Source organism: Spermophilus citellus (assembly GCF_964194105.1).
Source record: "Spermophilus citellus genome assembly, chromosome: 15".
Classification (NCBI taxonomy): Eukaryota; Metazoa; Chordata; class Mammalia; order Rodentia; family Sciuridae; genus Spermophilus; species Spermophilus citellus.
This window is the reverse complement of record NC_138195.1, coordinates 18,024,378-18,052,128: the sequence shown is the minus strand read 5'-3', so window position 1 is coordinate 18,052,128 and position 27,751 is coordinate 18,024,378. Positions and strand designations below refer to the sequence as shown.

General features: G+C 45.3%; 1 protein-coding gene across 1 annotated transcript; it reads right to left on the bottom strand.

The window, feature by feature from the left end:
* TMEM72 (transmembrane protein 72) lies at nt 1-26,554 on the bottom strand (the record flags this gene model as incomplete). Its single annotated transcript, XM_081268780.1, has 5 exons — nt 1-479; nt 1,919-2,058; nt 3,392-3,463; nt 6,841-6,907; nt 26,485-26,554. 5 exons carry the CDS (start codon nt 26,552-26,554, stop codon nt 1-3), a joined length of 828 nt encoding a protein of 275 aa, XP_081124906.1.
* Nucleotides 26,555-27,751: the final 1,197 nt, after the last annotated feature.

Here is a 27,751-nt window from a genome sequence, read left to right as displayed (position 1 = left end):
TCAGAACAGGTCGGTTGCCATGAGTGAAGACAGAAGGAGTGGGGCTTGGGGGACAGGGATGATGGGGGTTGTGTCAGAGGTGGTCTCCTCCGGCTCACTGTCCTCATCATCCGCACCTTCAGAAAGCGATGGGATGATTCTGACCACGTTGTCCTCAAAGTGCACCTGCTTCTTCTTGGTCAGGGAGTCAGCTGACTCCAGAGGCAACTCCATAAGGGTGTCTGGAGGCTGCAGGGCACTGGGTTTCTTGGTCCCCTTCAAGATACTCTTCATGTGGATGAAGAGGGATCCAGGCCTCTCCTTGAGGGCCCCATGGAACGTATAAGTCTGCTCAGTGTCCCCGGAGCCAGTGGTGCTCACAGCACTGCTAGAGGGGTCTGTGTACTGTTCTGGGGAGGCCAGAACCTCCGGTGAAGCTTTGGTCTTCTTCCGCTTGCTCAGTAGAAAGTAGGCCAGACCAGTGATGATGAGCATGGAGCCTGGAAGAGATCTGGGAGGTCAGAATGATGGATGTGTCATGGAGGTAAAAAGGGTTGTTCAAGCCCATCCTTCTGCAGGGCCACGTGGCATGGTACTGTGTAGACATACTCAGTTCCACCATGGTTCCAGCAACCATACCCCTACATCAGACTCAGGGGTCAGGCCTGACCCCAGCCAAAGGTTATGAGTAGGACCAGTTCCATACGTAGGTTTCCTGTTAATCAGGAAACGAGGTCCCCAGTTGGACACAAAGGAAGGGCTTCATTAGGCTCTTGAGGACCCATCCCTGATCTCAGTGCCTAGGATTGCTCTTTGTGGACAGTCGGCTCAGCTGCTGCTTGCCTGGCCTCCCACTACCACTCTTAGCTTCCCTCTAAGGATGGCTTATTGGTGCTAGACATACAATGCCTTTGATGGGCCTGGACTCTCTTTTGTATACTGGGCCTCCACCTTCTGAATTGGGCTTCCTAATGTTCTCAGATCTCCCTTCACATCAGCTTCCCTAACTCTCACCCAGTAAACTCACAGTAAAGTACAAATCTACTTGGGTGGGGACAGCCTCATGTTCATCTCCTTTGTGGCCACAGAGGACAATGGGCTTCTTGGACCCAGGCTGAGATGATGCTCTGCTCTGGGTTTCCTGCCAAGAGTCCAGTCCTGTCCAGAAGGTGGGGAATGGGAGAGAGGTGACTATTAATGCCTGCTGGAGCCACAGCTCCTGCATGCTTCATTCTCCAATAAGTAGGGGATTGGGCTTGTTCTGGCCTTGCCAGAGGTGGATCCTTCTCCAGAATTCTGGAAAGACTGTGGCACATACACCAAAGAAATTGCACGGAGAACGAGGGGCTCTTCTCTTCAACTTTGTTTTCCTGGAGGGTCTGCTTCCTAGTATTTCAGGGGGGCTCTTATCAGGGGCATAGTGTTTATAGATAAGAAGGAGGGAAGAGGAGGATCCTAGCAGAGAAGGTCATGGACAGAAGTGAAGAGGTGATAGAACTGAGTTCTGGATTCTGCAGTCAAAAATTGCTGCCCAGCAGGCTGCAGTGGAAAAGTAGGAGAACGGCTAAAAAGTCCTTTGGGGGTCCCATCCTAGGGATCCCTCCAAACCAGCCTGAGGAATTTAGACCTGAATGGGAAGGCACCAGGGAGATTTGGAAGGGTCAGAACTGATCATTTTATGTTCTTGGAAAGGTTGAACCACATATAGTCAATATGAGGAAAGGCCAGGTTCCCTTGAGGATATCACCTCTGTCTGGATGGCTGTGTAGGACGTTGCTGCCATTTGATCAACCTGGATTATACCCAGCAGCTGCTTGCCCTAGGGCAGAGAGGCCAGTGGGGCCAGTGTGGGCTCTGAGAGAGGGTGACTCAGCACCCACTTCCTAGAACCCACCTGGAGCAGGGGCTGCAAACCTCCTCTACCTTCTGGTGCTCCTACCTGGAATGGTTACATGCCAGACAAGGACAGGGTGAAGAAAACAGGCTACTGAGAGCAGCATATAGGCCAGGAATTTCTGGAAACATCCCAGCCAGTGGGTCTTCTCTCTTGCTCTGTGGGCCAGGGACCCTGGCTGGCACCTGGAGAAAGGAGATCAGGGTTAGCATGAAGCACCCAGGAAGAACTAGTGCTAGGAGGCCATTGGAGGCTGATGTTGGGCCTGCCATGGGCCTGATCTCTGCAGTGGCCCCCGGCTGAACACCCTTTGGGTTTGGAATCATGAAAGTTCCAGGGGTCCTCACTGTGGGTTCCACAGTTGAGGGGCTCATTTGAGATCCTTCATCCAGAAGGTCTACAGTTTTTCTAAGATTGTTCAGCCTTACCTTTCTGGCCAAGGGGGAAGAAAGGTTAATGGAGGTTCAGGACCCACTGGAAAGTCTGCAGTGCAGCAGAACATGCATGTAGCATAGGAGATATTTGCTAGGATCATGGTGCACAGCATGCACTGCACAAAAGGCCTGGCAACATGGATGAGCAGGCTGGAATCTAGCTGAACTCTGCTCACCTAGGCACATAATAAAATCAGTCTTGAAAGGTGTTTTTCCTAACCAACATGTGGGAATTATACACCACTGTGGCAGAGGCCTGATGCTGAGCAGTCTTAGCTAGTGTGGCTCATTAGTGCCCCCTTGTGGTCACAGTACATGCATGTGGCCTGGGAAATCCCAAGATTAAAATGCTCCATATCCAAGGTTCTTTTTGCTTCTGTCCATAGCTCCCATGAAGTTTCAAGGAATACTTGGCAGTGGAATTCAGGATTAAGGTGGACGGCAACTTTCTTAGGCTTGGAGAACCTGGAAGAAAGCCAGTGACCTTGCAAGGTGATGGGGCAGCTGGATTTGAAGTGTGACTCTCACTGAACACCTGGGAACCAGATTCTCTAAGGTGTTGAGAGCTGTGGTTCAGGACTCCAGGCCAAGGCCACACAGATAACAGCTCCACATACTGAGCAGCAGTTGGAAAGCAGTGGGGCCTCTATGGCCAGAGGTTCATGACCCCTGACTTGTCCCTGGGTACTGCCAGGAGGCACAGCTAGCAGCCAGTTCTCACACCCAGCCCTGCTCACTCAAACTGATCCTTCCTGGGATTCTTACCCTTTGGTGAATTATTTAGGCACCAGAGCCCAGCAATAAACTGTTCCTTGGGGGAAATAAAGCTGATTTCTAGGGTGAATCTTAGTGTTGGGGGGGGCTCTGAATGGATAAATCACTTGGTTCTCTTGGCTGGTATCAAGGCCAAAGAAGGTGACTGAGTCCCCTGACCTGAGCCCATTTTCAGGTCAGGGCTTGCTGCTCTGAAAGGGGAAACCATTATGGTGGCTTGAGGACATCCCCCAGCTATGGCCCCATGAGTGGAGGCATCTGGGATTAGGGATCATGGGTATTTGAGGGGCCACTTCTGGAGGCTACTTACTTGAAACAGATGGCCAGCAGTTGAGCCACAAAGTAGGCCCCTTCACACACGGAGACAGCAGCTCCTATAAACCTATGGGTGGAGACAGGTGAGGGAGGCCAGCACCTCTGATCCTCCCTGGAATTTCCTGAGGCTGTGTTCACAGTATCGTCACATCCCTCGCGTCTCCAGCAACAGACTGACCAGGATATTTTGACCTAGTGTCATCATCCAGGCAACATCCTTCAGGTGCTCTCTCAACGTCAGGACCTGTGCCGGAGAGGGTGGGGCTGGGGTGCAGAGATGGATAAGGAGGAAGCCATGGCCAACAGGTGAGATGGCCTGCACCCTGGTACCTTGAGTACACACTGGCAGGGGTATCCTTCTACCTGCCAGTCACCAGAACTGATACCCATTGCCTGGTTGGACTCATTGCCAGACTCTCTTCTTCTCTTTCCCATCTTTCAGTCACCAGGATCAGTTCAGTATGTTCCTTAAATACCTTTAGAATTGCTCCATTCTCTCTGAATTCACCAGCATCTCATTCAAACTCCAGAGCATATGTGTATGAGAAGGTCCAAGCTCTGCTCTCCAGCCTTCATGACTCCCTGGCCCATCTCCTGTTCCTCCATTGTCACCACCAGGGATATCCGGGACTCCTTCTGCTACTCAAATGTGCTTATATTTTTTTCTGATCCAGAATGCTCCTGCTCTAGGGGCCTACCAATCAGAACCTCCTGGGGCCTCTGTAAAATCATAGATTCCTAGCCCCCCACCACTTTATGTATCTTTATTCCCCTACTACACAGGAAGCTGTTAGAGCCCTTTGCATAAGTTGTTCATTCTTGTAAGGCCTCCTCTTTCCCTCTCTTTTCTGTCTGGTGACCAATTTCTTCTCCATGTTGTAATATATGACCAGAGCCACCAGTCTATGAACAACTAAAGGGAATTTCCTAATTCCTTTGTACAGCCTGGGGCTCACCCTGGGCAGGATTGATTTGTAAGTGTTTCATGAATGTGCACTGGAGTAATGAATGAGTGAAGGTAGATGCTGTGATACAGGAGAAGGCAGCTCATGGCTAAGATCTCCTTAGGGCTGTGGATGTTGCCCTTCTAACTGATCAGCTATAGGACCATAGGTAAGAGGCTTGACTTAAAAACTGTTGATTGCCTCAACAATCGAATTGTTACAAGAATGATTTTTCCCTCTCTGTAACTATTTAGTACTTAATATCTACTTTCTCCTATTGCCTTTATGTCTCTCCATGTCTGCCTAATTCTTACCTTTTAGTTTAAAAATAATTATAAAATTGATATAGTGATTGCTATGTGCTAAACACAATTCTAAAAGTTTTACAAACACCAACTTGTTTGTTCCTTGCAATACTTTTATGAAAAGCCCTATAATTACTTTCATTTTGAAGATGAGGAAAGTGATGCACAAAAAGATGAAGCTCCTTGCCTATGGTCACACAGCTGATCAGTAGCAGAGTTAAGATACAAATCCAGCACTCAGACTCCAGAGCCTGTATGGGGTCCAAGAAGCCCTCCTAGTTCAGGCACTTTGCATAACCATCAACAGTGCCTTTTTCTACATACTGGGACAGGCAGGGAAATGGAGACAGGTGGCATAAAGTGACTCTTTTGGAATTTCTATCTGATACTAGTGAGTGGGAGAGAGGGACTGGATGGACAGGCAGTGAGTGCTGACCTGCAGGGTTTAGAAAGCAGAACATGGCTGGAGAATACAAAGTAGCTTAAGGTGAAGAATAGGGAGAATTTGAGGCTGGACTGAACTGATGAGTGACCAGATGGGCACAGGGTTCCCTCAAGGAAGGGACAGAGCAGTCAATGAGAGGCAAGGTACAGGGGAAAAGGCAGTCTGCATTACCTGCCAAGGAAATGACTGGCAAGTTAGGCAGCCTATGGAGAAGAGGAAGGCCCAGCCCTGCTTCTGGGTCCCACAGAGACAGTGCAGAAGCTGGGAACAGTGAGTTGTGGAGATATCCAGAGAAAGAAAAGTCACTTCCAGCCAGTGGTTGTTTTAGGCTTGGGGCAATGTGCCCAGGGCAGATTGCTAGGAAGGAATCAGCTTAGTGAATGCCAAAATGGGTGGATGGTATTTGGGCACTCAATTAGATGAGCAACATCGTGGAGGCCAGGCCATGAAGGGGAGTTTGAGAAAGAGCCAGAAGCCCCTGTGGTGGCTGATGAGAAATAAGGTGGAGGTAGAAGATGGCATAGGATGTGAATTAGAGCAGTTTTGGCAGGAACTGTTGGGGTCATCAGATGTCAGTGTGGAGATGAAGTCAGAGGGTGAACTGCAGCTGGGAGGGTGGACGTGACTCACCAAGGACATCAGAGAGCCTACTTGGAGGTGGGTGGGTGTGTGTGTGAAGGGCTGAGGACACAGGGCAGCCTCCTGGGTAAAATGCAAGTGCAGAGGTAAAGGGGAGGAATGGAGGACACAGTCTGAGACTGAGGCAGCCTGGCTAGCCCTTCCTCATTGTTTCTCAGCTCAGTGGCCCCTTCAGCACCTGGGGGACTGGAAGATGCAGGCTTTTTCTACTGCTAGAAGGAAACTGCTCATAGACTCTCAGGATGGGATCATAGGGTCTTTGGATCAGAGTCTGCATGTACCCATGACCTTTGTCGCCCCCTGGGATACCTTTGCACAATCTCCTTCCCACCTCCAGGGGATTGGCAGACATAGCTGGTGATGAAGAAAGGACATTATCTGGGGAACTAAGGAGCCCTGGGTCCAAATCTGGGCTTTGCTGTTCAGGAGCTTGGTGATGTAGACTGACTGTTTATTCCCCCTGAATTTTCTTAACTGTACAACTAGGCCAATATGCACTTCTACAGTGCCATTAGAGCTAAATGACATAATTTAGACACTTAACTATGCTTGGCATGTAGGAGAACTCAAATATATATTTCCTTGACCTGATTCCCTTCTTCCTAAATAAGAGCACATTAATGTTTGCTGAATAAAGAAATAATTTAAGGGACACATGGATGAATGGGTTTGGGGAGGAAAGGTGGATGGGTGAATAAATGAATGGATGGGTGGATGGGTGGGTGGGTGGATGTGTGTGTGGGTAAACAGGTGAGTGGATGGGGGATAGGTGGATGGGTGGAGTGATGGGTGTGTTAGTGGGTGAGTGAATGCGTAGATGAATATATGGATGGGTAGGCAGATGCATGGGTAAGGAGGTAGATGCATAAGGTGGGTAGGAAGGTGGGTGTGTGAGTGGGTAGGTATGTGAATGGGTATATGAAAGAATGATTGATGTATGGGATGGTCTTTCCAAACCAGGAGCTTTCCTTGAAGTACCATCAGCTCTTTCCACCTTTGGGATAGGGTGGAATTAGCATAGGAAAGGGGATTGCTTTGGGTTGGATTGAAGAGAAATTAATGAGCTAGGGCATAACATGCTGGCAAGGAGGGCACATATACACATACTCACAGCAGATAGAAAGCCAGGCTTTTGTACTGGCCCTGGAACAAGGTCTCGGTGCCCACGCCGATCAGCACTAAGGGAGCAAGAAGAGAGGGGAGAGTAGGCCTGAGTTCTCCACACCACAGCATTGTCCTATTGAGGGTCCCTTGGCTTTGGAGTGAGGGCTTCTTTCTGAGGCTGAGGGTAGCTTCTTCTGCACATGAGAACTGGTGGTTGTGGCTGGAAAGTAGGTGAGAGTAGAATACCACCCGGATTGGTCTCTGGGGACCTCAAGCAGAGCCCAGAGGTCATCTCATTGAGCCTCCCCAGAACACAGATGCTGCCCATGTTGGTCATAGAGCTTCCACTTATAGTTCCCCCAGAGACTAATTGGCCATCAGCCTGTCTGACCCAAAGCTATCCTCCTCCACATGTTGTGGTGTCAGGGACCCTCACAGGCCAATGCGTGTTCTGTGTCTGGCTTCAGTGCTTGTCCATGTGTTCTCCCCCCACCTAGGTCTCCCGCCTGGATCACTGTGCTGGCTGCTTGCATGGCCTCCTTCTCACTTGGTGATTTGGCAGCTGCATCTCACCCTCTTGGCTCATTGCTTTGGACCCAGTGCTATCTACCCGCTGGCTTTTACTCTGATAGGAGATGTTGCTCACTCTGTGCTCTCTTCCTGTCTTCTCTTGGCAGTTGCTATTTGTGCTTGACCACCTGACCTTCCACTCCTCCAAGGTGGATTTGGTCTTAGGCTTTTCAGACTGGCTGGCTCAGGGTCCTCTTCTCCCAAGGATTCTCTTGCTTCCAAGTCTCCCTCAACCAGCACCACTCTGGCCCTGTCCAGTCACTGATGGAACCACCCATGGACAGTGTATCAGCCCACTGCTGAGATCTATTTCTGACCCTGATTATACTGTCCTGAATTATATTCCCAGGCACTTTGCATTTCTCTCCCTGGATATGGATGACACCCACTGTGGGGTGCAGCTTCAGAGAGTAGGGGAGGAAGGACAGGGCTGCAGGGCTTGGCTGCTCTGTGGCCCTTGTCCCTGAGGCTTGTACCCTGCTCCCCCAGGTCCTGGTATATTCTTTCTTCCCTGCAGAAACAGCTATGTGACCCTCCTGCTTGGTTTCCCAAGCTGATGCAGGCCCATTTTCTCCTGCTGAGATGCTGCCTCCTGTAAAGCTGAGAGGAGCCCCTCGCTGAAACCACCAGCATCCCAACACCTCACTTCTGGGGGGATTGTCAGGCAGAAGGGGACTGAGTTCTTCAATCTTGGAAGGGGAGGGGAGGAGGTCATATTTTCTGAGGGATGTATGGAGAGTTCCCATGTGCCTCTGTGAAGCAGACACAGGGTGGTGGCAAACACTGATGTCATGCTGGCTGGCACTGGGTGAGGCAGGTGTGAGGCTGCTGAGCTGCATCCCCCACATGGTGGCAACCTAATCGAAGAGCACTTCAGAGCTTGCACAGATGGTCACACACATCCCAGCTCCTCTTAGAGGAGTCCTGTGGCACGTGGAGTCATATTCTTCTCATTTTACAGGGGAGGAAAGTGAGGTTTCATTAGTTTACTCAAAGACACACACTGGAAAGAAACTACCCGCCATACCCTAGCCTTCTGGCTTCAGGTGGTGGGCAGTTTCCTGGTGTCCACTCTTTACCAGTATGTGTGAATTAATTTGCATATATGAGTGTGTAAATGTGTGTGTAAGAATGTGTATATGTGCACTTCTCAGGCAGGCAGAGTCTCCTTTCACATAGGAGGTCTTGGCAGAGCTACATGGGCATTTGAATGTTCATGTGTGTTTGTACATGTGTGTGAGACTGCTAAGAATAAGTATATACAATCCTGTGTGCATGTGTGTTGTGCAGGCAAATGGCCATTTATTTCATTTTTACTATGTATCCTGTCCTTTTCTCCATACTTAGCATTTATTAACTATTTAATCATTGCAGCAGTCCTATGTGAAAACACTATTGTTATTCCCAATTTACGGGAGAGGAAACTTGAGACACAGAGTATAAGCAAAACCAACCAGGGATACACAGGTCAGATTCTGTTTCAATTTCACATTTGTCAGTTAACACCTTAGTTGCTCAGTCTCTCTGAACCTCAGTTTTCCCATCATACCTCCTGCACATATGGCTATGAGGATTCAAAGAACTAATTGGTACCAAATATGTCACAAGAGCTTAAAGAAACTATTTGCTAATTTTTGGTACGAAGAACCAGCCCTGTACAGAAAGAGGGTCTTCCCACCATGGGCCAGAGGAAGGGTGCTTCCATGCAGGGCTGATGATTATGGTTGGGCACTTCTCAGGCAGGTAGAGTCTCCTTTCACATAGGAGGTCTTGGCAGATCTACATGGGCTTATGGCAGATGACCAGCAGATGGCAGAAAAGTGTCTCGAAATCTCAGCCCCTTCTGATTTGTACCTGTTTGGCATATGGAGAGCAATTTTCATGTCTTTTGTTTTGTCCCCTTAAGACTAAAACAGAGTCAACAGAGAGGCATTGAGGGAACACAGTAGAGTCAGTGCTAGTTTGCATTAACAACAACAACAACAACAAATTAAAATAACAGCAACAGAGAAAGGAGAGCTAGGCTGGAATCCCTGTTCTGTGAGTTATTACCTGGGTAATATTTGCAAGTACATAATCCAACCAGGTTGGGATTTCTTATCTTTGGAACAGGCAGAACAATTTATACATCAAAGAGTCACTCCTCAAATTGGAGAAAATAACAAGTCTGAAACATAGCTTTGTGCCTAATGTGAAGGGCAAATGCACATGAGCACTTTTCTCCCCTTGATTTGGGCCCTGGCATCTTCTCCAGCCTCTGGCTGGCCCATTTGTTACCCAGAGAAGAGGGGTCTCTCTCCAAAAATCTCTCTACCAACCATGGTTGTGCCAGTTCTGCATGCTCCAGGACAGAGGGTGCCCTTTGGTTGTAGCAGGAAGAGAAGAGTACAGGGAAGCCAGGAGTATGGTTCCTTGGTCCAGATGAAGATTGATGGGACCAAGAGGGATGCTCATGGGAGGCTTTAAGACTATTTGACACCCAGGCAAAGGGATTGTCCATTTTCTGCAGATATTTAACTCTTCTGGGGTTTATGTTCTTGGAGGAAGGCCATACCAGGTTGGGACAATATTAACCAACACAAAGTCCTTCCATCTGTCCCCTGCACTATCTATGTATGGCCCTGATCCTCAGATTGCTAATGCCCATACTCTTTGGGGTCCCCCTGGCACCTCTTCTAGTCAGTGCTACCATCTGACTTTCTGTGGCTTCTTGTGGGGGTGATTTGGGGTCAGGACAGATAGTAAGTTTCAAACAGGCTTCAGGCTCAATCCTGGAGTGGGCTCAGTCCAGTGGGAGGGATGTGATGTGGGTGGAGAGAACTAGGTGCAGAGAGGAGAGCAACCCAGGCTGTAAGAGGGGCTCACCTGATACTCTAGGGTCAGATGAGAGAGGGGCCATTATTGGGGACTATCAGGAAAGATATTATAAAAAAGATTAAGCCAGAGGGGACTAGGAAGGTAGGCAGGAAGTGGACAAGTACAAATGGAAGGGTCAGGCATTCTTGGAAGGGACCCCCATAAAAACAAGTTTTTTCCATTTGGAGCAGGGGCACAGAAAGGCACAGAAGGGATACAGTGGTCAGTGTATGTGAATGGAGGCAATCTGTGGGGTCCTTAAATACCAGACTAGTCAAGGTGAACCTAGAGGGACCCTTGGGTGTGTTGGAGCAGCAGAGAAACCTATTCAGACTAATATTTCAGGAGGCTCCCTGACCTAAGGCAGATGAGGTAAGAGACTTTGGTGATATATGGAAGTGGCTGAGAAACAGAGCCCAGTTCTGGATGTTCCTGGGTTTTCTCTTTCCCAGCATACTAGTATCTATTAGCTCCTTTTTGGCCTTGGTGTGAAGAAAGTTCTAGTTGTGGTTCCTGATGGTGTGGCCTAAGTAGCCCTGTTCGTCTGTCTGCAGAGCACAGTGCTTGACACAGGGACCTGGCAGAGGGGAGGATTTGTTCTATCTGGGACTCACACAAAGAATCTTTCTAGGCATAAAGGAGCAGGCATGGCCTGTCATTGCATTTTTGCTTTTCTGGCTTTTTCTGGGCAGTGGAAAGCAGAGGTATGGGATGGTCACAGGCAGCCAGAAAGTATCTGGATTTGAAAATTACCTGGCTATCTCTAGCTGCCTCCCAACAAGGTAAAACCATGGACCACAAACTAAAGTAGGCCCTCTATATGCATCTTGTTTAAATCTGCACATTCCAAGGAATGGGAAACCCTGTTATTTATGGAAAAATCCAAGCAAGTCTCCTGTTGTAAAGCACCTTGCCTGAGGCTCACAAGTAGTAAAGGATAGAGAGAAGCCATAATCTGGGAGCAATTTCTACTGGTACCAAGGCCCCCAGCATGGGCCAGGGAAGGACAGGGATGAGAACAAGCAGTTGGCAAAGGAGCTTTCTGAGCACTGGGGCTCTATGAGCACAGAAGGGGGCATGTGGAAAGATGAGATTCACGTTATTATTGGTGGACTACTGCAGTCCTGCCAAGCCCAGCTGTGAATGGTCATTGTAATGTCTGGATTAGCACAAGGCAGGTGACTATCCCTTTAAAGCTTCCATATCCCACCAGGTGTCTAAACTGTGGGTCAATGGGGAGACTGCCCACCCATCCTCACCCCTGGCACCCAGCAAGCACTCAATCACAGGCAGAGCTCTCCTGAGTGTCAGAGCTGCAGACTGAATCTCCCCTGTTAGGGTGGATCACCCCTGTAACCAGGAGTTGTGTGGTCAGAATCTAAAGGGGCTGTATTCACAGCACCTCCTCTGTCCTAGGGAAGGGGAAGCATGGGGTACACACAGTAGTGCCCATTGGAGCCTGGACAAAGTCAGGGACCCACAAATAAAGAGATATTAAGAAACAGGCCACAGTGCTGTGGGGATAAGATGAGGGTGGACTCTCTTTTGCCAAGAACCCAGGAAGGCTCCGAGCAGGAGGAAGGCAAGGTGACATTGAGAGAATGGAGAAGCACGGGCACAAGTCTGAAATCACTATTCTGTGCACTGGTAAGCTAATGCCTGGTTTCTGGATGCTTATTGGAGAAGTTCTCAGGGGTGGGCAAGGTCCTGGGAGACACAATGAGCAGAGGCAGTGTGGCTTTCTGGGACCACACCCTCAAGTTCTCTTTCACCTTGAACCTTCCTGTCATCACCTTTACCCAAGAGAGAACCAAGACACTGAGAAAACTGTGCCTTGTGGTTGATCCTGGGGCAATGCTCCCCTTACCCCCACCCAGCCCAGGTGCAACCAAGTGCTCTAGGAATGGGCCTGCTTCTGCAAAACTCTATTTTATTATTTAACAATTACTATTCCCTAAAGACTCCTAGTTTCTGCTATGATATTCTGTTTTCCATTTCTGAGAAAAGTAAGCCAGGAATTGGTCTAATTGTAAAGAAGATATTCCTGCTTATTCTTAGGGAGCAGCACTCTCAGATTCTGCAAGATGATTGTTGGGCTCTAATGCAGAAAATGGGAATTGACTTCACTGCCTTGCAGAGAGTTAAGTAAGAGAAACATCCCTAATCATTGCCATAAAATTTGATGCAGCAAATATAAAGTTGGTCACAAATCCTTTGCAACTCTTCCCAGGGGGAGGTAGTATCTAACTGTTCTCCCCTTGAATATAGGCTGGTTTTAGTGACTTGCATATGAGGTAGAATAATACAGAAGTAAACTGTAAGGACTCTCATGGCTAATTCATAAATGTCTTCTACCCAGGCCTCTTAAAATACTTGTTCTGGGGGAAGCCACTTAGCATGGAAGTAATCTGATTTTCCTGAGACCACCATATTGTGAGGAACCCAAGCCAGCCATATGGAGAAATGGTTATAGAAAGTGAGAAAGAGATGCACAATCAGTCCAAGCTGACTCAATGTTCCCAACCAATACAGACAAATGAATGAAGGACTCATCCTGGACCTCCAGCTCCAGCAGATGTGATGTGGATGAGAAGTAATGAACACCGTCAACTGTCAGACCTAAAGCCTTTCAGATTTTCCCAGGAGGGGTATAATGTAACTCTTCTACCCTTAAACTAGCTAGCCTGGCTTTAGTGACTTGCTTGTCAGGTAAAATGATACAGAAGTAAACTTTAGTGACTCCCCAATGAGCCTCAAATGAGCCACTTGCACCATGCCAGCTATGCCAGGCACCCACTTTTGACCCTTGACATCATGGAAAGAGATAGGCTCTTTTCACTGTGGTTTGTCCCAATTCCAGAGGCACAGCATTTTGAACATAATGCAAGGGTTATAGTCTTACTCCACTAAGTTTTGGAGTGCTTTGTTATGCAGCCACAGGTAACTGTGGCTCATCCTATTGTCAAATTACCTGAGATTTATGACATGAAAGTCCTTTTATCTGGTCTGGTCTAGATTTTGATTCTTTTAGGAATAAACATTTGTCAGGGATTCCTGAGCCTCTCAACTTCCACACAGGATCTTCAGCTTGATTGTAAGGAAGCCAAGGCTCCTAGGTCTTGTAGCCCTTACCTCCCTCCAATATCTGTGCACCTTGGAGATGCAAGATGCATGGTCATAAGAGTTGGGGTGGGGGGTCTGAGGATTTCCTTTAGGCCATGGAATCTCTTTGGTGGCTTTATGTCTTAGGAATTCATGGAGAATCCATAGGATCTGGCCTCATCCATAGTAGATTCCTTCCATGGTTTCAGATTGCATGTATAGGAGGATTTTACAAACCACATCCAACACTTACCCCAGACAACCACATTGGGGTCTGGCTGCAGAAGCCCATCCCACTGAGCTCACTAGATTTTGGGAGTACAAGCATCTTAGTTCCAAATGACAGAGATACAGGACCCAGAATATATTGACTGAGGGCCTAGGGTTTGCTAAATATTTTTTTTTTCAGGAAGCTATTGTCTAAAATCAACATTTTGGAATCCCAGAAGTGAATATGAATTGTGGCATCAAATTGAAGAAAAGAGTTAAGAATGGGATCAACATGTAAGAAGGATTTGGGCATTCCTGTCTCCTGAGTGTCAGTTCCCCAAGACTGTGTAGGTGGACTCTTGCTCTCTCAAAGACCTCACACATGCACGAGGACAGCTCAGTCCTTGCTTATATGTAATTGGATTTCAGGTCTGTGACAGGTTTCCAAATATGCCATAAACCACAGAGAAGTTACGGCATCTAAAGGACCAGGACCAGGGTGAGTCATCCTAAAATTCAGGAGGTGCTAAACCTAAAATTAAGGGGGTATCATTTTGGGTTAAGTATCACTCATTGTATAAATAAATGGCATTGATTCTGTAAGAAAGTGCTCACTGTAAACTTACGAAGATGCTCACTCTATTTGAAAGGAGGTATTCACTTCCATGGCTGTGCAGCAGCAGTACAGCCTTTTCATGTCCCTGAGAGTGGCTCCAACTGGCCCTGGCAACTAGGGATGTAAATGTCCCAGAATTTGAGGGCTTTTATTTATTGATGGAATTTGGCCTGTTCTCCATCCACCTCCCTGTGGGGCAGCCTGGCTGGTTCCTCTGGACCTTTGCCTTCACAGGCCTCTAGTCCAATCTGCATCAATAACTCACTGGAGTGAATGATCCTGGGGTGTTGCCCTGAGCTGGGTCCTTAACAAAGGAGCTCACCTTTTGACAATGAAGACAAACATTAGGACAAATGTCACACCATCCTCGGAAACAAAGACTCTTTATAACAAATGATCTAAGAGGAAGAATTTTCCCCAAGTACTACCTTATCCAGGCTGCACCCTCTTTCTCACTGAGTGGAGCTGCACTGGAGTACTTTACAGTGGCTATTAGACTCCTTTCAACCCTCCTGTTATCCCTGCCTCAGAATCCCCAGTAACCTTGGCTCAGTCAAACAGAAGCACCTCACTCTCCCCTGCTCAATGTACCCCACTCCTCTGCCCACTCCTTGCACAATCCCAGGGAGGCATCTTGCATCACACCTGGACAGAGCCATTCATGGCCAAGCCTGGCCTTAATGCTGTAGTCCACTTCGCTCCAGGTTCCATCCCTCTCATCTGGTCTAGTCCAACCTCTCACTATGTGAGTGAACAAAAACTATAAGGAGGCTGTGCTGGGGCAAAAATAACAGAAAATCTGAGTCCTGGACCCTCAGGTAAATCTTAGCACTGTTGTCTGCTTCCTGTTCTAGAAAATGAAGACAATGAAGACACTGTGGCTACCAAGCATTCAGTTTTAGTGACTGATGGAGTGAGTGTGGTCTCAATTTAGACAATGGCAATAGAACTATGATAAAAGTCAGGCTGTTCCCCTCAAGGGAGAGGAGGAGGTTTATTTTCATCCTTTCATCCATTAACACATTTTCACTGCTGCTAAAGAGCTCTTCCGGAGACAATGACATTGCTCATTGATTTTCCTGTCTCAGGGTTGTTTTCAAGACCTGCTTGGAGTAAAAGTGGCTCAAAGTCCCATCCATCTCAACATCTCTCGTGTAACACCCTCTGTCTCCCTGCTAGGGACTCAGAGGTGCTCACGTCTGGGAGGGGGCCTGTCTGAGGTGCTGTCTGTAAGGGGCGTTGCCCTTGGCTGGTGCTGCTGTTGCCTCAGAGCTGACCTCACAATTGACTTTGCTTGTCTGTTCTGACTGCATCACTGGGTTGAGTTCTGACGAGTCTTTCATTCAGTGTGCTGCCCTTGGTGGCAATGTGAGATGCTTCCCAAGCTTACCAGAGGCTATACTATATTTGAGTTGTCATGCCAAGCTGTGACTATGGCCTTGATGTCCTAGGAGTCAAGGATAAGTTCATACTACTTCTGAGGGCAGCTTCCTAACTCAACAAGAATACTTATTGTTTCTCCTTATCCTTAGGTATTGCCTACCTTCCTACTGGTTTCAGAATTTCCAAGGGCATCTCAGGTAAGGATCCATCATGGCCTGATGGCAATGGCTGGGGATGATTCAGGAGAGGTGCCACAGATGATGTGGGAAGTGAAATGATAGATCTGCATCGTTTCTCAGGAGACGTGGAGACATTGGAACCGGTTGCTATGAATTCACTGAGATAATAAGGTAGGTTTCTTAACTCAGAATAAGTTGTGTCAGATTCTAAGCATGGAAAGGAAGGTAACCTGTATGTTGAGATCAGTTCAGCTGACACAGATGAGTCAGGGTTTAGCGATAGTAAAGGCCCAGCTTTTATGGTAGAAGTTTCTGGACATTCAGTTGGAAAAAAATGTTATAGTATCATATATATTGTCTAATTCTCTTACAAGTCTGTTCTGGGAGAATGTCCTAAAGATAATAGAGCTCACCTAGTTCATATTTTGCTAGATTATTTTTAGAATGTTTATTTTTAATTTTTGCAGTACAGGGGATCAAGCCCAGGGCCTTTTACTTGATAGACTGGTGCTTTACCACAGGGCTATACCCATAGCTCTCTACTGGATTCTGTAAACATGAGCTACAAACTAAACAAGAGCAGCCAAGAGGTCTGTTTTTCTTTCCCCTTCTCATGCTCCTGTGGTAAACTGCAATGGTGCCCTCAATTTTTATCCCTCTCAATATCCACATACTTTGCCATGTGATTTTTCCCAGCCCTTACCTTAGGGCAAAGTTTCTAATTTCTGGAATCTGAACTCATCGATCTTACTTGCTTTGGGCAATGGGATGTTAAACAAGCACAGACACACCATGGTTTTGAGAACCAGGCCTGCTGTTTTGTGCCTCTGCCACTACTATGAACACATGCTATATATATATAAACATGAACAAGCTAATCTGCTGAAATGTGAAAGGCACATAGAGCAGAGTTACCCTTATCATCCCTGCCAAGTTCAGTCTAGACAAGCCTTACAGCTACCTGACCTCCGTATAGGGGAGCATACTCAGTCAACATTAACAGAGTTTCCTAGCCTACTCATCCAAATATGCACTTATTATTTATGCTTATTGCTGTATGCCACTGAGGTTTTCAAATTGTTACACAGCATCATTTTGGCACAGGTAACATCTACATTTAAAAACAGCTTTATTAGCTTCTTCACAGCAAAGGAAATAAGCAAGAATATGAAGAGAAAGCCTACAGAATGGGAAAAAAATCTTTGCCACCTGCATCTCAGATACAGCATTTATTTCCAGAATATATAAAGAACTCAAAAAATCTTAAAATATATATTAAAAAAAACAAATAAACCAATCAATAAATGGGCAAAGAAACTGAAGAGACACTTCACAGAAGAAATAGAGCCAACAAATATATGAAAAATTGTTCAACATCACTAGCAATTACAGAAAAGAAAATTAAAACTACATTGAGATTTCATCTAACTCCAGTCAGAATGGCAATTGTCAAGAATAAATGAATAAAGTAACAATAAATATTGACAAGAATGTGGAGGAAAAGGTAAGTCCTATAAGTCCTATATTGCCGGTGGGATTGCAAATTGGTGCAACCACTCTGGAAATCAGTATGGATATTCCTCAAAAAACTAGGAATGGAACTGCCATTTGACTCAGCTATCCCACTCCTTGTTATACATCCAAAGAATTTAAAACCAGCATACTACATTGGTACAGCCGCATCAATGTTTATAACAACACAATTCCTAATAGCTAAGCTATGGTGCCAACCTAGGTGCCCTTTGAAAGATGAATGAATAAAGAAAATGTGTGCATACCCACGCATGCACACACACACACACACACACACACACACACACACACATATACACACAATGGGGTATTACTCAGCCATTAAGAAGAGTGACTGATATTTGCCAGTAAATGGAGGGACCCAGAGACTATCACACTAATCTGAAAAAAAAAAAAAACAAAGGCTGAATGTTTTTGCTGATATTTGGAACCTAATCCAAAATAAATGGGGAGAGGGAAGAATAGATATTCAGTAGATTGGACAAAGAGGAATAAGAGAAGGGAGGAGGCATAGAAAAAGGAAAGATAGTGGAATGAATCAGAAATAATTTTCCTATGTACATATATGAATACACAAGAATGAATCCCACCATCCTGTATATCCAAGAATGGGTACTAGTTAGAATTAGATATATTCCATCCTTGTATAATTATATCAAAATAAATTCTAATATGTAAATCTAAAAAGAACCACTAAAAAAATAAAATTAAAAAAGTACTGAAAACTGAGTTACACACACTCACTCCAAAAACAACAAAAAAAGCTTTACTGAGGTATACTTGACCTACAACAAACTGTACATAATGTACAATTTGATAAGCATTGAAAAATGTCTACAACTCATGACACCATCACTACAACTGAGCATCTCCATTTCCCCAAGAGTTTCTTGTTTATCATTGTAATCCACTCTCACATCCTTCTGCCCATCCCTAAGCAACTACTCATCTGCTGTTACTAGAGCTTAGTTTGCATTTTTCAGAAATTTTTATAAATGGAATCAAACAGCATAGACTTTTTTCCCCTTGCAGTCTACCTGTCTACCCCCATTCAGTACAATGAATTCCAGATTGGTCCATGCTGTAGCATTTTATCAACAGTTCATGCCTTTTCTATATTGAGGAATATTCCATTGTATGGATATACCCCAGTTTGTTTATAACTCACCTACTGATGGGCACTTAACGATGTTTTTAGTTGTTGACTATTATAAATAGAACTGCTATGAATATTCATTTGCAAACTTTGTAGGAACATGTTCTTTTCTTCTGGACAAATGCTTAAGAGTAGAATGAATAGATTAAATGGCACTTTTTAAAAAAGTGTTAATCCATTTTCAAAATGATTGCATCATTTTGCATCACCACTAGAGTGAAAGTTTTCTTTCCTTGCCAATGCTTCAACACTTGGTATGGCCAGTCTTTTTAATTCTAGTCATTCTGATGGGTATGCAATAGCATCTAATTGTGGCCTTGATTTGCATTTCCCTAATGACTAATGATGTAGTACATCTTTTTATGTGCTCATTTGACATTATATCTCTTCTTTGTGGCCTTGCCTCTCCCCTATATTTTAAAAAGAAAAATGTTAAATTTTGATGGCATACAATTACTGGTTCTTTTAGAATTTTATGTAAGAAATCTCTACCTAACCCATTCCTGAGGTTTTATCCTATTGTCTGGTAGTTTTATATTTTACATTTAGGTCTATGATTGATTTTAAGCTGTTTTTTTATATGGGTCAAAATATAGATAGAAGTTCATCAATAAATGAATATTTCATCATTCCAGTGTCATTTTTGAAAAAGTGAACTTTTAATACTAAATATCCTTTGTGCTTTTGTCAAAACCCAGTTGTTTCTACATGTCTAGGTCTATTTCTGGGCTCTGTTCTGTTCCATTGATCTATTTGTCTTTCTTTTGCTTTAGCATGGTCTTGATTTCTGTATCTTTATATAAGACTTAAAATCAGGTGTTGTTAGTCCCCTAATTGTTCTTTGTTTACAAAGTTGTCTTGGTGTTATATGAGAATTTTTTCATTTCCACATGAATTTTAGAAAGAGACATCAATTTTCTCAATCTTAAACCTCTTGAGATTTTTCCTGGGATTGCAGTGAAACTGAAGAGTAATTTTTTGGGAAAACTGACATTATTATTTAGGTCTTCTTTACTATTTCTCCGAAATGCTTTAGACTACAGTGTATAGGGTTTTGAAAGAAATACCTTTTATCAGATTTATCTCTAATAAATTGCATTGTTGCTAATATGTGGAAATATGACTGATTGTTATAAATTGATCTTGTCTCCTATAATCTTGCTGAACACTTTATTAGTTATAATAATTTTTAGTGGGTTCCATCAGATTTTCAACAGGTGATCCTATAATCTGTGAATAAAGAGAATTTTTTTTTCTTGTCAAGCTGTATGCCTTTTGTTTCTTTTTGTTGCATTATTATCTTGGCTGGAAGATCCACTGTGATGCTGACTACAGTGGTGAGAGTGGATATCCTTGTCTTGTTCCAATTTTTAGGAGAAAAGCATTCGATCTTTTAAGTAGTTGTATTCTTTTCGTAGACACCATTCTTTGCTACTAGATTTTAGATTTTATCATGAAAAAACTTTGGATCTTTTCAAAAGCTTTCTCTATGTTCATTTAGATGATAATACAGCTTTTCTTTTTTAATTTGTTAATATGGTGTCTTAATCTATTTGGTCTACTATAACAAAATACCACAGACTAAATGGCTTATAAAAATAGATATTTATTTCTCATAATTTTGGAAGCTAAAATTAGGTGCTGGCAGATTCATTGTTTGGGGGTCCTCCTTTTCTTGTACAGTTCTCTCACTGTAACCTCACATGGCAGATAGCCTAGGGAACTCTCTTAGGCCTCTTATAATGGTACTAATCTCTCTCATAAGGTTTTGCCTCATGATCTAGTTACCCCCAAAGCCTTACCTTTGAATACCATCATATTGGGTGTTAGGATTTCAACATATGAATTTGAGATCCATATAAAAATTTGATATCTATAGCCTGTGATCAGTTACATAAATTGAGTTGTCAAATATTAAATCACCCTTTCATTTCTGTGATAAACTCCACTGGGTTAGAATATATGATCCTTTTTATGTTTTTTATTTTGTTTGTTATTAGTATTTAGAATATATGCATCTATGTTGATGAAGGATATTAATCTAATTTATAGTTTTCTTATAACATCTTTATCTAGATTTATTATCTATGTAAATGCTGATTTCATAAGACGAGTTGAGAAGCACCACCTCCGTTTCAAATTTCTGGAGGAGTTTGTATAGAATAGGTATTATTTCTTTAAGAATGGTAGAATTCTTATGTGAGGCCACCTGGGTCGATACATCAGTTTTGGTGACGACATTCTTTGCATGAAGGGAGTCCATAGATTTCCTTGGCATTGTTAAGGATATTGTCTCCCATTAAAAAAGTATCCTCCTTGGAAGGACCCACAGGAGAAATTTCTTTAGGGTTGGTATCAGGGATACCTAAGATATTTGTTACTTATTCTTTCTCGGTATTCAAAGAAAATGTGTCTGCTCATTCTTCCATGGCAGCTTTCCTGGTGCCAGAAACAATGACTATCTACCCGTAGCACAAATGCCATGCTTCTTCATCTGGCCTTTTCCTGAACTAGGCTCTGGTGTCTAATTTTTTTAATGTCTTTTTATGCAAGGCCCTCTTTAGAAAGATGAACAGAACTAAGAACAGTCTTGAAAAAAACTGTTTTCTTATAACATCTTTGTCTAGATTTATTATCTAAATAATAAATAGAAAAATAGAACAGAGCTTCCCTTTGCTTTTAGGTTTGTTCACTTCAGATGGCATAGGAATAACCAAGTTCCTATGGGTAGATATTAGCAACCCAAGCTCAAGATGTGATGGAAAATGTCACTGGAAGGTCAGGCCTTTCACAGTTTAGCCCCTTCCTCTCTTTCTAGCCTCTTGGGTCATGTGCTGCTTTGTTCTTTCCTCTGATCCTCTTTTCTCCATTCTGCAAGAGTTGCTGATCGCTCATGCTCTGCAGGTCTTATCTCTTGCACACTCCTCTGAAATTAACCTGCCCTGAGTGGGAATCTATGTGCCAGGCACATAGAAGATATCTAAGAAGACATAGGCACAAAGAAGTAAAGGAAAAAATACTCAAACCAAGTGCTATTGCCTTTCAGAAATTCAGTGATGGTGGTGGTGTTGGGGATTCTGTTTATTTACCAAGACGATCAGAACAGGAAAGAAAAACAGCATTCACTTGGAAGATCTGGAAACACAAAGTGGTCCAGCTGGGGTCATAAATGCCCTGCAGACACGTTGGAGTGCGTGACTTTCTAAAATGGCAGGAAAGTGGTCATGGGGCTCTGCATTTAAGAGGGGTGGAAATTAGCATGCAGGGCTTTAGAAGGTTGCTTCCAAAGTATTTGTTTTCCTGTGGGCTTTGAACAGGGCTAAGGTCAAACTATGCATTTGCTGTACCCTTGAAGAAATGAGAACACCTGGGTTTTAAATGCTTCTGTTGTCTTAATCTATATCAATAAGTCATTTGTGCATTCAAACAGCATGTGACAAGCAACAGGGCTGGGGAGGATGTGGCTGCATCTATTATAAAGAGAAACAGGTTAATAGGTCAAAAACTTGGAACAAAACAAAACTCTTAAGTGATCCCAGGTTGATCCCAGGCACTTGATTTGTGAGAAAGAGCATGTTTGCATGACAAGTAGGGCTTCCATCCCACTTCATTTCCTCCTTGGTTCTTTCTTGTTCTACCCGTAGGAGCTGTTGTGTGACAGGACAAATTGGAGTTCCATACCTGACCTCAGTTCACTGGTCAAGGACCTCTGCCAAATCACCCAAACATTCAGAACCTCAGTTTCCCCATTTGAAAAATAAGATTAAGCTCAGCACTGAAGGCATTTATGGGGCCCTTACTATTTAAGATAAAGTCTCTAAACCATGTTGTCACTCATGTTCCTCTAGACCCATAAATGGAAGGTTCTACTGGAATGGTTCCTTCTGGAAATATGTGCAGATCTGTCTGTCCCCAGAAATGGTCAAGGAGTGGACTTGGTTGAAGATGCACATGGGAGGTATCAGTTAAATCATGCATGGTAATTATTCTGAGATGGAAAATGAGCAGCCAGATCCAATATCAGGATGTTTAGGTTTGGAATTATTTGGTGATCCTTCAATGTAGTCATGCCTACCCTCACTTCAACCCCACCCATCTAAGCCTGCGCCTGGTCAGGACTGAGTGGGGCTGGGGGCATGAGGATACACTATGGGTTAGGCCTCTCTGTTACCCTTTGTGTATTTGCATCTTGTATCTCAGAGTCATCAAAATATGGAGAGATATGCCCTTTAATCCCAGTTTAGGCAAAGGACACAGTAATTAAAAGCGGGGTCTCAGGAGCAGACTCTCATCAGTTACATTCTTGCTTCTCTATTTCTTGGTCATGAAACTTTGGCAAAGTGCTCCACCTCACCAAGCCTTAGTTTCTCTCTCTGTACAATGGTTGTGAGGATGAGCTTGATGATGCTTTAATGGCCAGTTAGAGGATAAAATGAAATACTACGTTAAAAACCTGTAGCAGAGACTTGGCTTGCTGCAAAGACTCAGATAAATAATGCTAATTATCAACTACCACAATCCAAGAGAAGAGGCTGGAAGAATGAAATAAAGCCCCCAAGATGGGTAGGTAGAAGCCTCTAGCTTAAGCTCCTTGGCTCTGAAGAAAGTTGAGAGTTCCCTTCCAATAACCCAAGATATTTTCAGGTCAGACCTCTTTTGGGGATGCCCTTGCCTATCTGTGTACAAAGATACAGCTAGGAGGAGAGGGCTATGAGTAACTTCCTTTCCTCCATTCCAGGCCTGGAATTTGTTGACCTGGGAGCTCCTCTCATTATTTTATGGCTAGTGGGGCAGGGCTGAGGTGTGGTGAGGGAGTCATTGGCGATATCCCTGAGGATAAGGTTCATAGAAGTCCAAAGGGAAGACAAACCTGGCTTCCTAGTCAGTGCTGAGACCAATCCTGGAAAATAGGCTCTTTCTCATCTGATAAAGGAGGAGTATCCTGGACCACCATGCCTCTTCCAAGTAAAACCCATTTTCCAGGTCTCTTTTCCTTATACTTAGTCTCTAGTAAGAGCCAACTCACAGGGCAGAGCCTCTGCTGGGGCCCAGATTGCTCACCCAGGATGTCCTTGCGCTTGAACACAGTGAAAGAACACTTTAAGGGATGGACAGGTGTTCCTGCATCCACATGGGGAGTATGGAGTACTCGTGGTTTATGTGCAATTTCTCAGTATGTCTGTTTTGTGGGCAGCACCTGGTGCCACATCTTAGCAACAGAGGCCGTAGAGGTCATGCATGTATACGTGCACATGTCTTCCCAGGCCAGGGATGCAATGTAAGTGAGTCTAGTGTAAGACAATAGCAGGGGGTGGGTCTCTTGGAAACATATGACTGTTCTATGAGACAAAGTTTTCTTATTTAAAAAAAAAAAAAACCTCAGCTAAGTGCAGTTTACTGGCCTGTTTACCCCGCTTTGGCAATGGCAATACTCCATCTTCATGTAACCATTCATGCTATGGGGCTGGACCTCAGGGTAGGGCAACATTAAACCCTAGGGCTACTGGACATCTTAGCAAGACTTCATCCATAGGAGTTGAGTGAGGAGGAGACAGCATAGTGAGCAGTGCCCTTGCAGAGATCGCTGCAGCCACAGACACAGGGGCTTGTCACATGAGGGCCTGGTTCCCTCAGCAACTCTGACAGCCCTGGATCCTGTCTGTAGGGTTCTAGGGAGTAAGCTGCTGACTAGAGGCAGCAGCCTCCCAGGAGCTTCCTAGCAGCCCTTGATCACATGATTTTCCAGCTTCTGGAGAAGGCACACTCTCTGCGTGCCGTGGGGCAGGGGCCACCTTAGGTACCCCCACACCTCTGGTTCTGCAAAGTGCCGGCCTTTGCTTTAAGTCTCATTTCCTCCTTCGCTGCAGTGCCCCTGTAATGAGGCCTGGGCTTTTCAACAGAGGATTTCAACAACAACAGAAAAAGAGGCTTAAGGGAATAAGGAATTTGCAAATCTTATACACTGGAAACAGGCCAGGAGTTCAGTGATGCTGGAAGAAACCCGAGACTTTCCCAAGAGCACCAAATACCCTCTCTAGCTTCCACTCTCTCCCAGCACTCTAGAAAGCCCAAGCAAGATTATTTGAAAGCCTGGCCATTAGAAGGCAACTCATGGCCTATTTTTAGCCTGGATCTTGTATCAAAACCAAGTGGAAGGCTCATCTTCAACATTAACAGCAGCCCTGTGAGCAGAAATAAAGGTTGTGGTTAAGAAAAAACCATGTGTGCTGTGGGTGCACACATGTATGGGGGCTGCAAACCCTTCCCTTGATAGAGATAAATCAGCCAGCCTTTTAAACTGTCTTTAGCTAATCCATTAGAAACTTAGATGCATGCATCTTAAAACAGCTTCCCGGTAGGTTTTGGGTAGGGTGTGGTTGGGGTATCAGTCACTGGGATTCCTGGTATCCCAAACAGATATGATTTACATATTTGGAACCAAAACCTAGAGAGAACAGAGTGGACTCAAATCAATAGCAATATCTCAGAACTCTAACCCCAGTCATGGAGATTTGTGTAGGGTTATCTACCTCTCCCCAGGATGGGCTCTTGGGGAACTTGGCTATTATTCCTTATGTGAAGGTGACATGGTGGTTCGGAAGGAAGCTGGAGTTGATTCTTCCTTCAAAACTTTATCTACATGGAGAATTAGCAGATTAATTTTCTTGCCTTGGGATGCAGGGAGGGCTTTAGCCAGAGTCCTTACCTCTGTGAAAGTCTAGGGGTCAGAACTCCAGGCTGGCTATCCCTCTGACATGTTGTGTGACCTTGAGCAAGGTCATGGCTCCTATCTGAACTCAGCTTCTCCATGGTGTAAGAGGAGGGGTGGAGTCAGACCTCTATCGACCTTGTTGCTCTAACTCACAGAAGAGCCCATTGGCCAGAGCCCTGGGAATGAACCAGATCCCCACTGACTCTGGAGTGTGTCACAGGGTCTTCTGCCAGGATGTTTCATCCTCAGCTCCATTTGGCTGTGCTCAGTTCCTGCTTCCTTCGTCTGCCCAAACATCTGGCCAAGCAGGTACATCATACAGGTCAAAAAGTACCATCCCAGGGGACCAGGAGTTTCCTCCAAGGTCACATGTTGAGCATTTGGCTGGACTAGGGCTTGGATAAGCACTTCTTGAGTCCAAGCTTTGAGCTGGGGGGGGGGCTTCCTGTTTGGCAGTACCCCAGAGTAAGTTTTTTTCCAGAGGCAGGGAAAGACTTTGATGGGTGGTGTATATCTCCCTTCATTCTCAAGGGACATGGGGCCCAGAGCTAAGGGCTCAGAACACTGCCTACTCACTTTTCCAACATGGATCCTTTTCCAGAGGAGTCAAGGGGCTAGGATTAGGGCCTACTTTGGGGAAGTCAGTTCATATACTAAACACCTGTCCTCCTAGCCAGCTGAACAGTCCTGTGATCCAGCAAGGTGAAGGAAAAGGGACCAGCTTAGGTGAACTTCTCGTCCCTAAATGGTGTGCTCCTCCATTCAGCTCACAGCAAGTGGGCCTGGGTTTCTAAAGGGTATTCTCTTGGTGGGTGCTGGGGTGGATCGGAGGAAGTTGGCTATCTCTATGCCTAACCTGTCCCAGAGCAGAGCTGCTCTCTTTCTGGAAATTCTCTCTCCACAAGACAGGACTGTAGTGAAGCAAGACAAGTTGAGTTCAGTTGACCATTTTCATAACTACACAATAAGGTATTGACTCACGTTTGCTCAGCCCTTTACACTTTCACCTTCAGGCTCCACCTCTGCCCACAGCCCTTGGAGAAAGCAGGGCAAACCCCTTCACTCATTGCAGTATGTGGATGAGAACGCTGAGGGTCCTTAATGTTACACAAAGAGTGTGGGTTGCCGACCTGAGATTCAGCACCAGGTCCAAGGCTCTACTCCACTTCTACTATTCTGTAGACACTTCTCTACAGAGCAGTGTCTCTGGGGGTATCAGAAAAGATACTGAAGGACAGAGGTGGTTGCCATCACCTTGCTGGTTCCTATTCCTCCGGTGGCCCTGTCGACTATGCCCCTGAGTAGGAGATGGCAGCCAGGAGGTGGGATCTTACCTGCAGCAGTGGTGATGCCCAGGAGCCGACAGGTATATTCCAGCCCAGTCCAGAACACCTGGAGCTTCATGGTGCTGAGGACTGGGACAAGGTTCCAGTAGGGCAGGCAGCAGAGGCTCCGGCCCTAAGATGCTCCAGAAAGCCTGTGACCAGGCAGGAGGCTGTGGCTGCTGACTGGGGCCCCCTGAGCCCTGGAGCCCTGCCTTTGTAAACCAGTCCTGGCCACCACGGCCTGGCCTGGCCAAGGTGTGAATAGGGCTCACCTTCCCAGCCCAGTAGCCAGTGCTCTTGACAGGAGCTCGGCTTAATCATTACCTTGAAAGAATGCTCCTGCTGCTCTGCATAGCCCAGCCTGGCCTGAAGGCTTCAGCCACAGAACCGCGCAGCCGCCTGAGATCAGGCCGATTAGGGCAGGGCTGGAGGCAGCCTGGAGCTGGCAATTAACTGTTTCTGGCTGGGAGGAGGGAGCTGAGGAGTGAGGAGCCTAGGTCCTTCCTTACCAGGCCCTGTGGAGGAAGTCACACCTAGACCTCACACCTGCTGGGGGCCTGGAGAGTACAGTGCACATGCAGATCCTTGTTGTGTGGTGAATATGTGGGAGAGAGAGATGTGTCTTTAAATCACCAAGTAGAAACAACTTTTGAAATGAGTTCCAAGCTTCTTTCTTAAATGAGTTCCAAGCTTCTTTCTTCGATGCATTGGTGGATTAGAAAGCTTTTCTAGTCTGGTGGATTTTTTTTTATTTATTTATTGGATGTTCATAACATTACAAAGCTCTTGACAAATCATATTTCATACATTAGAATCAAGTGGGTTATGAACTCCCATTTTTACCCCAAATACAGATTGCAGAATCACATCGGTTACACATCACATTTTTACATACTGCCATATTAGTGACTGTTGTATTCTGCTACCTTTCCTATCCTCTACTATCCCCCCTCCCCTCCCCTCCCATCTTCTCTCTCTACCCCATCTACTGTAATTCATTTCCCTCCATGTTTGTTATCCCATTCCCCTCATAACCTCTTATATATAATTTTGTATAACAATGAGGGTTTCTATCCAGTCATGCTTAGCTCAGGAGAGTGCCACATAGGGACCCCTCCTTTATCCCTGACATACATCCTCAACATGTGATGTGGGAAATCACCACAATTCTGAGAGGAGTTCTACATCAATAATTAACCAGGTGACCTTGGGGAAACCTGAAGGTATTTGTGAGCCTGAGTAAGTTTGGCAGAACATAAATGAAAGGTGCTGCTGG